At 42.9% G+C, this 14,888-nt stretch overlaps 1 protein-coding gene across 3 annotated transcripts; it reads left to right on the top strand.

Moving 5' to 3' along the window:
* Positions 1–1,095: 1,095 nt before the first annotated feature.
* LOC139392530 (nestin-like) lies at positions 1,096–10,908 on the top strand. Of its 3 annotated transcripts, XM_071140585.1 has the most exons (5): positions 1,096–2,105; positions 3,004–3,128; positions 5,117–5,190; positions 5,827–8,841; positions 8,887–10,908. In XM_071140585.1, the coding sequence occupies exons 1-5, from the start codon at positions 1,290–1,292 to the stop codon at positions 9,759–9,761; spliced, it is 4,905 nt and encodes a 1,634-aa protein (XP_070996686.1). In that variant the 5' UTR covers positions 1,096–1,289; the 3' UTR covers positions 9,762–10,908. The 3 variants fall into 3 exon arrangements, with proteins under 3 accessions (XP_070996686.1, XP_070996679.1, XP_070996690.1); XM_071140578.1 differs by having other exon boundaries at positions 5,827–10,908; XM_071140589.1 differs by lacking the exons at positions 1,096–2,105; positions 3,004–3,128 and adding an exon at positions 4,061–4,138 and having other exon boundaries at positions 5,827–10,908.
* Positions 10,909–14,888: the final 3,980 nt, after the last annotated feature.

Below are 14,888 nucleotides of genomic sequence, written 5' to 3'. Positions count from 1 at the left end.
AAGACTTCAGAAAATGTTGTAATGCGTTTATCATTTGTCTGTAATTAATTTCCCATATGTCTGCAATAGATCTTCACTTGAACGGTTTACTAGCCGCTACCGATCCCTTTTTCCTTTTCTGGTTGTTTTGTCTGTGTTCCTTTTCACACCTGGTTTCAATTGCTTTTATTTCTGTGTGTATATAGGGCACCTGTTGCCTGCCTTAATTCGTGCAGGATTAAGTTTGCGTGTATTTGCGTTCGATCATCTATGCTGTTTATTGTTTTCGCTATTACGTACTTGTATGTAGTGTCGGAACTGTGGTTGTTCCTCCCTGTATTGACACAAGTTTATATTCCTTCGAGAGCGTAGTTTTTAATTTTCATCTGTGCCAATTTTGTATTGGTGGACTATGTGTGTGTGTGTGTGTATATATATATATATATTAAACACGCTTCTCAGAAATCCCTGCTCTCCTGCGCCTAACTCCTACACCTCTCACCGAGACACACCTTATCACAAGTGGAGTTTTTACCATGTAGACGTGGGGCTGCTGCAATGTTGAAATACTGTCACCAGATGGTAGTAGTGAGGCCAAAATTGATCTGGAAAGTAGCTACATCACTTTAATCAAGATGGTAGTCTATCCTTTATTAAGTCAATCAATTATCTAATTAGATTGATTTAGCCTATAATTTCTAAATCTACATCACGTGTGACAATCAGAGTTGTCTTAGTTCAAATATAAATGTTTCCTCTAGGCTTCCTGTCAAGTCTATTCATCATAGAGTATTGTATTTATGCTATTGCATTTAGCCTTACATATTACAATCAGTAGTCTCACAATTGCTCACAACATGTGTGTATCAGGGAAAAAAACTGGTGTAAAGAAATACATGATTTCATAAAAATAACTGAATATGTGCTTGTAGAGAGATAACAGATATCATTCAATCAAAATGTGAATTTCTCCCAGTGAATAAGACGCAGAAGACATTCCAGCACTGCTAGAGTTAACCCCTAAATGACATCACTTCTCACTCCCACCTCCCTTTCTTCCCTCCTCTCCATCCCTCCTCCCTTTTCCTACCCTCTGCCCTCCCCTGCATTAATTCCAGTATGAAAGGAGAGTATCTCACCAGCGGTCACACTAGAGGAGGCAAGCAGCCTCACAGCACATTCTGACCCTCACACACAGGCTTGGAGAGAGAGACCGAATCAGCACCTCACACACATTGACAGAAACTGCTCGCTCCAGAGCGAGGCCCTCTTTACTCAACCAGCATCACTATCTGTCCTCTCTCTCTGACATGGAGCTCCACAGCCTCCGACACCACCACAGCCACCGGACCGACAACAAGCTCCAGATGCTGAACCTCAACCAGCGCCTGGAGACCTACCTGGGCCGAGTGAGGCTGCTGGAGGAGGAGAACAAGCTACTATGCCAGGAGCTCCAGGCCCTGAGGGTCAGTGGCCAGGGGGGGCAGATGGGCCTGGAAGACAAGCTGAGCCTGGCCAGGCAGGAGGTGGAGGAAGCCTGGAGGGAGAAGGACCGGGTGGAGCTGGAGCTAGGGAGTCTGGGTGAGGAGCTCCAAGTCCTGGGGCTGCAGAGATGGTGGGAGGCGGACGCCCATGGGGAGGTGAAGAAGAAGCTGGCATCCAGCAAGAAGGAGATGGAGGAGGAGAAGAGGGCTCAGATCTGGTTAAGAGAGAAGGTGAGCCAGCTAGAGAAACAAATCCAGTTCCAGATACAAACCCACCAGGAAGATGTTGCTGGCTTCCAGGCTACACTAATCCAAGTCAGACCTGCCCTGCCATCCCCTCCACCCCAAACGGGCACCCAGCTTCCCAGCCTCCAGGACCTGGGTGAGGAGTACTCCCAGATGGCTGTCAGGGCGTGGCATGAGGCGGCCATGGTGTTTCATGGCCAGGTAGACAGCCTGGACGAGTCTCTAAACCAGGCCAGAACCCGGTTGGCCCAGGTGAGCCAGGAGAAAATTGAGAGCCAGCTGAAACTTCAGGCCCTGGAGAATGAGCTGCAATCAGCCCAGGATAGAAGGCAGTGTCTGGAGAGGAGTGTGGCCAAACAGAGAGACATGCAGAGGCAAGAGATACAAAACCTGCAGGTAAGAACAGTTAAAGTAGCCGACCTTGATCTTTGCTGTGGGCATAGTTATGGGTGTGGGTTTATTCATGTCAGTATCTCATAGGTAACTTTGTTATAACAGTGTCATTTGCCAATGCAATCATCTAACAGTATCAATTAGATCAATCACCTGAACCTGAACTGAGCCATAAAAGTGAGATTCCTAACCATACTATTAAATTCCATATCGAGTTATGCTTTAATAATCATACATTCTTTCAAATGTCTTGAGTGTGTTGTTTGAATGTGACTGCTGTGTGGGATTTAGGACCTTCAAATGACTTCAGTCCAAAGACAATTGACAATGTGCTTGTTGTGTATTTTGCCAGTTAATCGAGACAGCTAAAGCTGCTTCCAGTTGAGCAAACCAAAGCAAAACAAAACGTTTGAAATGTCAGTCATAGCAGAACGTTTTTCAAATGGACATGGCCCAAAATAAAAACGGGGAAAAGATGGTAATTTTATGAAAACGCACAGAGGTGTTTTTGTCCAAATGAGTCTGATGATATCTATGATGAAGAAACACACCAACGCAGTATCGCTGAGAAGGATTATATTGTGCTCCCTTTCATTTGAAATGCTAATGAAATGTTTGGACAGAAACAACATATTGGGCTCTGCATAGGCTGGGGCTCAGGGAATTTGTTCCAGGTCAGCATTTTGTCTAGAAAGGTCAAAAATCCACACTGGGGCCCAACCATAAGATGCAGGGAACACAACATTGAGCATTCTATGTTCTATGCTGGGCATAAGCTCTTGACATGGGGCCAGGAACTAGAATTCAGTGCCTTCAATACATGTGCTATTGTTCATGTGCTATTGTTGGATGACATCAATGCTATTTCTAATCAATTCTCTTCCCTTTTCCTGTTCCCCAGGCCCATCTGGAGGTGTTGGAGATGGAGAAGGGGGCGCTGGGAAATCAGATTGACACTCTTCTGACAGAAAGTAGGGGTCTGGTGCAGCTGAAGATGTCTCTAGGCATGGAGGTGGCCACATACAGGTACGGTACATGTCACAGTACATATATCAGACGCTACAGTACCTCCCTCATCATACCTTTAGCACTAATCTATATACATTTTGGGCCAAATGCTAAAGGGTAACTAGTAAATCATGCATTAATGTCAATTGGAGCTTTGCTTGAAAATATTACTTACATACAAGGATCTCAAGTTGGACTTCAGTCTTAACTTGTTTTCCTTGTCTGTTTTTCTTCACAACCACTGATCTGATAGACCATGGCAGGTGAAAGTGTTATGATGGCCATCCATCCAATTATTTTACTCATCAGCTGTAGAGGGAAAGGAAACGAGGGGAGGAAGCCATGAAAGACCATTGGTCCACAGCCAAAGGTGATCAGAGGTTGTGTCCTTTTTTATGTAAGAGAGGCGTGGGAAGGTTCAAATAAAAGGGTCACCTCAAGTTGGTTTGAACATGCTCTGATGAAACAGATGAAAAAGAGACATGTCTGCAAAAAAGCCTGCCGATCAGAATAGGATAATTGAGGCAAATGTCCCACTCATCCCATCTTCACTAATATCTTCCCCTTCTTTTCCAAGAGTTATTTGCCAAACATGTTATTTTTCTTTTATATACCTTTCCACCGATATGTGAGAAAGCCGTCATTATTAGCCCCATGTCCATGCTGATTTAGACGTCTAGTTTATCACATTCAAAGATGGCCTTTCAACTGGAAGTTCAGACTGAGCCCCATCACCCCTCCCCCTGTGAGAATGTGGAACAATATGTAGATGCCCAAGGCCTGTTGTCCAATAGGGCTCAGCCGTCTGGCCTAAAGGTCATCCCCTTGAAAAGGCCAGTCTCGGCTGTCTTGAGCAGGGTAACCTTATATGGGCCTCTAGAGTGGCGCCTTTCTCTTTCCCCTGGTCTCTTCCCCCTCCATAGTGACCCCAAGGTATCAGCAGGGAATGATCAACGTATGAGCTATGTGTAACGAACTTCTTCTTCGTCTGATGAGGAGTAGGAAGGATCGGACCAAAATGCAGCTTTGTAAGTGTCCATGATAATTTATTTCATTCAGAACACGAAAAATACAAAATAACAAAGTGAAGGACAGAAATGAAAATCGAAACAGTTCTGTATGGTGAAGACACAGAAAACAACTACTCACAAAACATAGTGGGAAAACAGGCTGCTTAAGTATGGTTTTCAATCAGAGACAACGATAAACAGCTGCCTCTGATTGGGAACCATACCAGGCCAAACACAGAAATACAAAAACATGGAACAACACATAGAATGCCCACCCCAACTCACGCCCTGATCAAACTAAAATAGAGACATAAAAAAGGAACTAAGGTCATAATGTGACACTATGGGAGTCAGGAATAAGAGGCAGGGGGAGAAGCAGAGAGCAAGAGATTTGCTAAATGCATCAAATTCATATTTTCTGCACCTACACAGTGCATCCCAACACGCAATACAACACATTGAGCAACACTTGTAATGTCATGCTGGGATCATATTGGGATATTCATGTGCACCAGTTTGTAAGTATTTAAGAGTATTGTTTCATTAGAGATGCTGGTTTAAATGTGTGTGTGAATGGGCATGGTCCACATCTGTGAATACAAATGGTATTCGTTCTGCTTGGGCTAATCAGAATGTCAGGGCATGCATGCCTGTATTTTAGGCTGTGAGTATGTGAGCGGGGGAATTGATGGTAGTGGTGTGCACTGCAAGATGGCTCGTCAATGACAATGTCGTCCCCACATTTCAATAACAACAATAACATGTTGGCAACAAAAGCCCTCCCACTTCACTCCTCTGACCCCACCCTACGACACTTATTTCAGAAAACCCCCTAGTGTGGCCAAACTAAAATGATCTTGCTTATTTGTCACATTAGTATTCAAGCTGCTTCTAACCAGGACATAAGATTTTCTAGATAGTGATGCAAAACATATTACATCACTTTCCCTTCATGAATCCTTCTCTCATTTGTCTATGTCTGTTATTTTCCTTCAGAGCTTTACTGGACAATGAAAGTCTGATGGGGGATTTCTCTTCAACAAATCAGCTAAGGAGTACCTACACATCTGGTAAATGATCACTTCATGCAGAAATCAACCAGCTATATCAGTGACTGTGTTGTAATACAACATGATATTGATAGGCGTCAAAGCCATCACCTCCATGACATGTATTCCTGTTACTGTATATTATTACTCAAAACCAAGAGGTAGGAGAGTCCTGACTCTGTATTGTACTGTATATAATCACATTAGACCAAAAAGACTGGGGGATGGTGTGGGTTGGTTAGGGGGCTGAGCTAGACGCTTTGTGCTCTGTAACACAAGCTACCTAAGAGGGTCCCCAAAGGTCATTGAGCCATATGGCTTTGCTTTCCGGTAATTCAGACTGGAGGGGAAGGAAGTCATGATCAATATCTTTCCATTACTGTCTAACCTCAGGAGAACATGTCTCCTAATATTGCCTTTGGGATGGGATTTCGAGCTCTGTCAACCTAAGATAAAACTGAAGACATTTTGGAATAGGCAGATATTTGCATTCAAAAAGCAATCAAAGCATTGGTGAATGTTTCCTGGTATTGTCAATATTAGTCAGTGTCATTTCAACTTTATTGATGTCTATCTATGATAGTCCCTGGCCTGTGGCCTACCCATTACCATTATGCATGGTCTACCTATTCAATAATCTTCCTATGTCATTCACAGATGGAGTCCCCAGCTCTCGAGGGGTTAAGCAAAGCTTCCAGACACAGCTGGCTACCAGTCACATTATCAGTCCCTTCTCTACCATCCATAGAGCAAGCCCACGATCCAATGTAACAACGATGTCCGCATCACCAATCTGGACTCAAAACCAGGTGACCCTGAACGAAACACCTGAGAGTTGTCGAAAGACAGAGGAAGAGCAGGTTGACTTTGACTTAGGGTCCAACCGGCAGGTTATTTGGTCAACGCCTTACCCCAAAGTACCACAGGATGGAATTTCAGTCGACCACTTCAGACCCCAAGATGTCCATGAAGAAGTCAACTATGCTGAGCCTCTCTCACCTCCCACTGAAGAGGCAGGAGCTGATGTTGTATCTTGGCTTGGTTCTGACCATAAGGAACAATCCATGTGGGATTTAGAAAAGGAGGAAGAGGATCAGAACATAGTCAGAACCTGGGTTGCTAAAGACAAACCAGTTCTGGAACCTGCCATGAGTCACCAGGTTGAGATCAGCTTCAGTATGCTAACTGTGTTCAGCACTGATGCTCAAGAGCTCTACAGCCCTTCAGTGAGCGATGAGAGAGCAGGTTCAGTGACAGGGGCACATTCTGCTTTCTCGGCAAATGATGATAATGATGTACCTTTTGAAATGTCTTCTGAAAAGGAGGAACCTCTACTAGATCTGCCTTACGGTCCCATGAATGCATTGGAGGAAAGAGATCGCGAAACAGCAAGGAAAGACGCTGAATGGGTGGGGAAAGAAGGCTTGGAGTCTGAAATTAAATCAGTGCTAGAACCTGCATTTGAGACCTTCACAAGCAGTCAAGCTTTTGAGTACAACAAGTCAAAAGAGTTCAACCAAGAGGACAATATGTCATATGCATCTACTCAAGCCTCCCACGGTTCAGAAGAGGCATTTCACCATGTTAAAAGAGTGGAGGAAGATGTTATTAATCTCACAAAAGAGGATGATGAAAACTATATGTCTAACAAAGATGAGGAGCAATTGGAAGATGAATTGCGCCCCTATGGGTATGGTAAGGATGATTGTGAAAGATTGGCAGGGTTCAATAAGGAACATTGTGTGACAGAAAGAATCGATAAGTTCAACCGAGAGGCGATTATCTCATATGAATCTGCTCAAGCTTCTCACTGGTCAGAAGAGGTATTTCACCATGTTGAAAGACTGGAGGAAGGTGATATACATTTCACAAAAGGGGATGATGAAAATGATATGTATAATAAACGTGAGGAACAATATGCATTGCACCCCAATGGGGATGTAGATGATGAATGGAATAGAGTGGGAGGATACAATGAAGAGAATGGAATTAGAGAAAGAATGGATGAAGGAAAGGATCAAGAAGGAAAGGATCATATGAAAGAGGAAGAGATGTGGAATAACAGAGAAACCCAACCAAGTCAGTCTGATCAAGAGCATATACCTTCAAATGTAGAGAAACTGAATCAATTTGAGCAAAAGCATATACCTTTAGGCAGAGAGAAACGGAATATATCCGACAATGACAAAGAGGATCATGATGAGGCAAACTACTGTCAAAATACTTATGTTTCATGGAGGGCTGAGCTAGAAGGTGACAGCTACACTCAGGACAACACACTGGCCGACACACACCCCCTGATCCGTTACAAGAGTGACGAGACGGATGCCAACACTCAGGCTTCACACATGGGAGAAAGTGACTCCAGTGATGGTGAACAGGACAGGGAGGTTTGCCAGACAGGATCAGGCACCTGGGGCGAAGGCAAGTCCAAACAGTTTGACACCATGGAGGATCTGTATGAAGAGTCAGAAGGGGATGTCATAGATCAGGAAAGTAACATGGGCTCCACTCACCAAGAGGACATGGATGCTAGCCAAACAAAGGAGCATGCTACACAGGAGAACGATGAGGAGACTGCAGTAGATCAGTTGATTCAGGAGGCAGAAGAGGAACAATCCTATGAGGAACTTACAGAACCTGGAGAGTACTCCATGATGTGCTCTGATGAGGACAATAATGAAGAAAGAATTGATAGATTGGTAGAGCAAGAGTTAGAGAATTTATCTATATCCAGTTACAGTGAACACTTTAATGGGCAGATGATTGAGAGCGAGTCAGTACTGAGTCTTCAAATTGAGTCTCACACTGAACTTTCCCAGACACAAGACATATTATACAGTGAGGAGGTAGAGCAGATACACTCAGAGAGACTGAATCAATCTGAACAAGAGCATACGACCTCAGGCGGCGAGGAACTGAATCAATCTGAACAAGAGCATATGACCTCAGGCGGCGAGGAACTGAATCAATCTGAGCAAGACCATATGACCTCAGACGGCGAGAAACTGAATCAATCTGAGCAAGAGCATACGACTTCAGGCGGCGAGAAACTGAATCAATCTGAACAAGAGCATACGACTTCAGGCGGCGAGAAACTGAATCAATCTGAACAAGAGCATACGACTTCAGGCGGCGAGAAACTGAATCAATCTGAACAAGAGCATACGACGTCAGGCGGCGAGAAACTGAATCAATCTGAACAAGAGCATACGACTTCAGGCGGCGAGAAACTGAATCAATCCGTGCAAGAATATATACCCTCAGACGGAGAGGAACTGAATCAATCTGAACAAGAGCATACGACTTCAGGCGGCGAGAAACTGAATCAATCTGAACAAGAGCATACGACTTCAGGCGGCGAGAAACTGAATCAATCTGAACAAGAGCATACGACTTCCGGCGGCGAGAAACTGAATCAATCTGAACAAGAGCATACGACTTCAGGCGGCGAGAAACTGAATCAATCCGTGCAAGAATATATACCCTCAGACGGAGAGGAACTGAATCAATCTGAACAAGAGTATATACCCTCAGACGGAGAGGAACTGAATCAATCTGAGCCAGAGTATATACCCTCAGGTGAAGAGGAACTGAATCAATCTGAGCCAGAGTATATACCCTCAGGTGGAGAGGAACTGAATCAATCTGAGCCAGAGTATATACCCTCAGGTGGAGAGGAACTGAATCAATCTGAGCCAGAGTATATACCCTCAGGTGGAGAGGAACTGAATCAATCTGAGTCAGAGTATATACCCTCAGGTGGAGAGGAACTGAATCAATCTGAGCCAGAGTATATACCCTCAGAGGTTATGTATTCAATGCACTCTAGGATTCGAATGACACCTGAACACACATCTCTTAGAGAAAGTTCAGCAGAAATATCCAAAGCAGAATATTTGGCTCAAGGTAAGGTCTTCAGTGAGGAACTGGGAACTGAAGCTGTACCAGACAAAATAGAAGGACAGGATGACCAGAACCTTTCTATGCTGACTCATGCAGACTTTACTGAAAGCCATTCTATCCACAGCAGTTTAAACAGCAGGCCTGAGAGTCAAACCAACATGAACAACTCGGATATAGAAGAGTCCAACAGCACAGATGATGAGTCTCCAAATGCAAGCCAGTATTTGCAACGTGCCAACGAAGCAAATCTAACTGCAGATCAGGTAGACTTGTTAGATGTGGCGGTCTCTCACTATGAGGATTGCAATGCTCTTATAGAACATTCTGCAGAGGAGGTCACTAGCTATCAGGCAAGTCATGAATGTCTTCAGACAGACAAATGGGAAGTCTTAGAAAGTCCAAACAAACACCTGGAATCTGGAGATCCTTTTGCAGGTCACAAGAGAAACTCGGAGAGATCATCCAAAACTGACAGCAAAGGCCAGGACCTCCACAGCTTCCTCAGCTCTGGTGTACACAGCAACTTCTGGGGTTCCAATCTGGAAACAGGAGCCTCCTATCAACCGGACGAGCCATATGACCATGTGACCAAGCTACCCAATCAGAACCTAGCCTTGGCTGATAACCTATCCTGGGTGGATTTGGAATCCACAGGCAGCCAATTGGAACATAAAGATGGACAGTGACACATCTAAAACTTCCACCCTTGAAGAAGAGGACAAACAGATGCCCTCACAGGTGAAGCAGCTGGTGTGTAGAGATGTAGTAGAGGGTGTGAATGTTACTTCTGAAGGTTCTGAAGATGAGGGAGACTCCAGGTCATCTGGGGAAGAATAGGAACAATTTCAGCATGGTTTCTATAAGGAGTAAAGTAGAAGTAACAAGTGTTATTGAGAGTGTAATACTATTTACACTTTACAGGCTTTGAATATGAGCATTGATTCACATTGATCCTTACAGTGAAAAGTAATTGAAAGGATAATATGTCACAGAATGTCATGACAATTCAGTGCTCTCTGGAATCCTTGGGATGTTCCTACCCTAAACCCCAACCTTAACCCCTACCCTACCCTTACCTTAACCCTAAATATAACCATAACCCTTACCTACACCATTTAAAATGTCAACTTCAATGGGGTAGGGACGTCCCAAGGATGCGAGATAGCATGGACCGCCAAATATTTATGCTGTTTTCAAAAACCAAAGTTGTGCCTTGGTGCACACCCTGCTGACACTAACCACCAGTGTACCTACTCCATTTCAAGACATTGAGGGCCATTTTTGTAAGTTTTACAAATGTATGTTTGAATAGCCATTTTTCTATTCTTTGGAGAACAAAAGTAACTTAGTTAAAAACCAAATAAAGGACATTTGAACGTCAAAGCATTCTTGATTTGATTGCACTGATTGAAGGAAATCAATTAGAGAAAAAGTGAGAACCCAGGTATTTCAATGCACAAGACCTGGGAGCCTGTTTTTCTAGTGGCAACTTTTATCTTAACATCGTAAGCAAGTTTATTTGATAAGGACTCCAGTTGATATACACAGTACCTTCAGAAAGTACTCATTCCCCATGACTTACTCCAATGAGAAGTGTTATTTATGATTATAATTTGAATTACAACTCAAACACTACAAGCAGCAGTGCAGTGGTTTGAAATCCTAGAAGAACAGCTTGCCTTCATTTGAATAAATATAACTAACAGACAATGAAACAACATATTAGCTATGCTTTGTTAACCATTACGGAAAAAAACACTTGTGTTGTTTTTTGGCTAGTGTTCTCTGTAGAAATGCACACAAAAAAATGTACATGGAAAAATAAAACTAATTGACAAATATGTTTATAATTGTATATTTGCTTAAGAACTTTTTATGACTTATTTCATGATGCAGTTTTGATATACTCTACATTGAAATATTTACATTTTATAAATAAAGCTTTTGTAAAATTAAGGGAGAAAAACATAGAAATATAAACAAATAAACACACTCTGGTCCATAAAAATAAAAAAAAAGTGTTTATTTAACAAAGCAAGTCAGTTAAGAAACTGTCAGTTATTTTACAACGACGGTCTATTATCCAGTAGTTTCTTCTGATAGAGGGAAGACTAGCGCGCAACGGGTTCTGAGAATAAATATCCAGTGTCTTGACAAAGCTCTTTAAAGACAGAGGAAAGCATACCCTTAGACCAGGCCAAGAAAACAGCTGGCTTCTCCCTCAGCATCTATCTGTTTCCTCTGTGTATTACATTAAAGTGAGTGAGACCCAGGGGCGGTGTGGGAGGGGAGACTTGGCACCATCCCAGTTTTACTGACCTCAAAGCAGGCTAGCTAACAAAGCCGCACTGGGCCCTCCATAACAAACAACCATCCCATGGGAAGACCGAGGGAGAAAGTAGGCAACAAGGAACAATGGATGACCTCCCCTCACCTCCTCCTCTTCCCGCGTTACGGCCTTCCTTCCCCCTTTTTTGTCATTCATTAGTCAGTCTTCAGAACAATGGTGTCTATTTTAGCTGCCGGTTGCCTGCTCACTGCCCAAATCTGTGCAATGACTGATTGAATAAAGGGGGAAACCACAGCCATTCACAGAGAGAAGGGCTGGGTGCTGGAATGGCATTACGGCAGCTGTCTGGCATGCTCTTATTTTCTAACGTCTATGGCTCCTACTCAGCCTTGTAACTAGCTATGACAATACAACTTTATATATTCAGTTTGGGGAATAAGAATAAACTAACTAGGTTATTTCGGCATAAGATGATCTACAGTACATGAAATAACAATACTTATTTAAAGAGATGTTGTGGATGGACAAGCTATTTCTATCCCAGGAACACATGCCCAGTGCTGTTAATAGAAGAATAGTTCCCCGACAAACAGCCAGGATGACCACATCTGATGCAAGAGGCTGAAAGTGCTTGGTCACTATGTCCGGCTGCGACCAGAGGCTCCATTTCAGCTGGGCCTTTCTGGCTAACCTGGGGGGAGGGGCTCAGCTGCAGGGCTGGGGTGTGTGTGTGACTTTGACACAGGAGGGGTGTAAAACTATACCCGCTCTCTACAGGGAGTGTGTTTGTTCTCCTTCGACAACCATCTGTCATCCATTATCCCCTTTCTATTGATTTACTCCATGTGACGGAAGACCTGTAAAATCAGACAGAGGAACGGGTGGCTCCTTGACAGGCCTTCATTTTCTCTATTGTTCTAAATTTACGACTGGCCCACCCCCTGTAAACAATGGGCTATAAGGAAGAGAAATATGTTATACGTGCCATGCTGTAAACAGAATGTACAAATATATTCAACCTGATGCATATACAGTATGTACTCGTTCTATTAGACTCAAATAATTGTATGAATACATCACTAAGGACAAGTGCCACTTACAGTACCAAGGACAGACAAATGACAAAGCACTTCAGACAGACGCTTCTGACAGGGTTTCAGCTGCTATCTCACAACCACATCAGCTGCTCCAAAGAATGTGTGAATCATTCTCACATAAAAGGTCCCCTTATGACGAGATAAGGTCACGTCTGGCAATCAGCAACAGGGTAACAGAAATAATCACACGCGCCCAGCCAATGACCTTGATTGTAATAGAGTATAAGTTGTTCTAACATGTGCAGTCGTCTAATGGTAACGCTGATATGCAGGAAAGAGACAGTCAGGCTCCTAGCTCTAAAAGAAGGGTGTATTTATTATGGTTATGAATATGAGTTTGGCCTCACTGACAAGAATCTGAATAATGACAAATATGTTTTTATACTGAACAGAAATATAAACGCAACATGCAAACAATTTCAAAGATTTTACTGAGTCACAGTTCATATAAGGAAATCAGTCCATTTAAATACACATCTATGGATTTCACATGACTAGGAATACAGATATGCATCTGTTGGATCAGAAAACCAGTCAGTATCTGGTGTTTCCACCATTTGCCTCATGCAGCGCGACACATCTCCTTTGCATGGAGTTGATCAGGCTGTTGATTGTGGTCTGTGGAATGTTGTCCCACTCCTCTTCAATGGCTGTGCGAAGTTGCTGGATATTGGTGGAAACGGAAACACGCTGTCGTACACGTTGATCCAGAGAATCCCAAACATGCAGTGGTGGAAAAAGTACCCAATTGTTATACTTGAGTAAAATTAAAGATACCTTAATAGAAAATGACTCAAGTAAAAGTGAAAGTCACCCAGTCAAATCCTACTTGAGTATAAGTCTAAAAGTATTTGGTTTTAAATATACTTAGGTATCAAAAGTAAAAATCATTTCACATTCTTTGTATTAAGCAAACCAGACGGCACCGTTTAATTTTTCTTTTTCTTATGGCTAGCCAGGAGAACACACCAACACAAATTACGCATATGTGTTTAGTGAGTCTGCCAGATAAGAGGCATTAGGGTTGACCAGGGATGTTCTCTTGATAAGATATATTTTTATTTCTCTGTCCTGCTAAGCATTCAAAATGTACTTTTTGGGTTTCAGCGAAAATGTATGGAGTAAAAAGTACATCATTGTTTTAGGAATGTAGTGAAGTAAAAGTAAAAGCTGTCAAGAATATAAATAGCAAAGTAAAGTACAGATACCACAAAAAACTACTTAAGTAAAACATACTTTAAAGTACTACTTAAGTACTATACACCAATGCAAATATGCTCAATGGGTGACATGTCTGGTGAGTATGCAGGCCATGGAAGAACTGGGACATTTTCAGCTTCAGCGATATGGGGTTGTGCTTTATCATGCTGAAACATGAGGTGATGGTGGTGGATGAATGACATGACAATGGGCCTCAGGATCTCGTCACGGTATCTCTGTGCATTCAAATTGTCATCGATAAAATGCAATTGTGTTTGTTGTACGTAGCTTATGCCTGCCCATACCACAACTCCACCACCACGTGGCACTCTGTTCACAACGTTGACATCATCAAACCACTCGCCTACACGATGCCAGACAGAGGAAACATAGTGGTTGAGAGGCTGGTTGGATGTACTGCCAAATTCTCTAACACAACGCTGGAAGTGGCTTATGGTAGAGAAATGGACATTCAATTATCTGGCAACAGCTCTGGTGGACATTCCTGCAGTCAGCATGCCAATTGCATACTCCCTCAAAACTTGAGACATCTGTGGCATTGTGTTGTCTGACAAAACTGCACATTTTAGGGTGGCCTTATATTGTCCACAGCACAAGGTGCAACTGTGCAATGATAATGCTGTTTAATCAGCTTCTTGATACCTGTCTGGTAGCTTCTTGATACCTGCCACACCTGTCTGGTAGATGGATTATCTTAGCGAAGGAGAAATGCTCACTAACAGGGATGTAAATACATTTGTGCACAAAATTAGAGAAATAAGCTTTTTGTGTGTATGCAACATTTCTGGGATCTTTTATTTCAACCCATGAAACATTGAAACCAACATTTCACTTTGCGTTTATATTTTTGTTCAGTGTACATATTCGGATGCATATTTTGTCCACACTGTAATGCAGGAGCCAGTGGATTATTTTATTTTGCCTCGAGACAGCCGGATGGTACCAGATGCCCACTCTAATCCAATCAAAGATGGCCCCCTGTGAATTCACTCCATCAGTTATATACAAGCAAATGTGGCCATGCATAATATTAGAGCCACACCCTGGCTCATCCCTGGCCACGTGATAGCCATTAGAGTTAGCAGTGTGGTTAAGGTTAGGTTTCAAATCAGATTGTATGACTTTGTTGCTGCGCCAGCTAGTGACCACTCTGCAGAGCTGCCTCCAGAATAAGATTCATGACAAAAAACGCTAACCTGCGAGAT

This window comes from Oncorhynchus clarkii, chromosome 3 (assembly GCF_045791955.1).
Source record: "Oncorhynchus clarkii lewisi isolate Uvic-CL-2024 chromosome 3, UVic_Ocla_1.0, whole genome shotgun sequence".
NCBI lineage: Eukaryota > Metazoa > Chordata > Actinopteri > Salmoniformes > Salmonidae > Oncorhynchus > Oncorhynchus clarkii.
The sequence above is the reverse complement of the archived record's forward strand: the minus strand, read 5'-3'. Positions and strand labels throughout refer to the sequence as shown.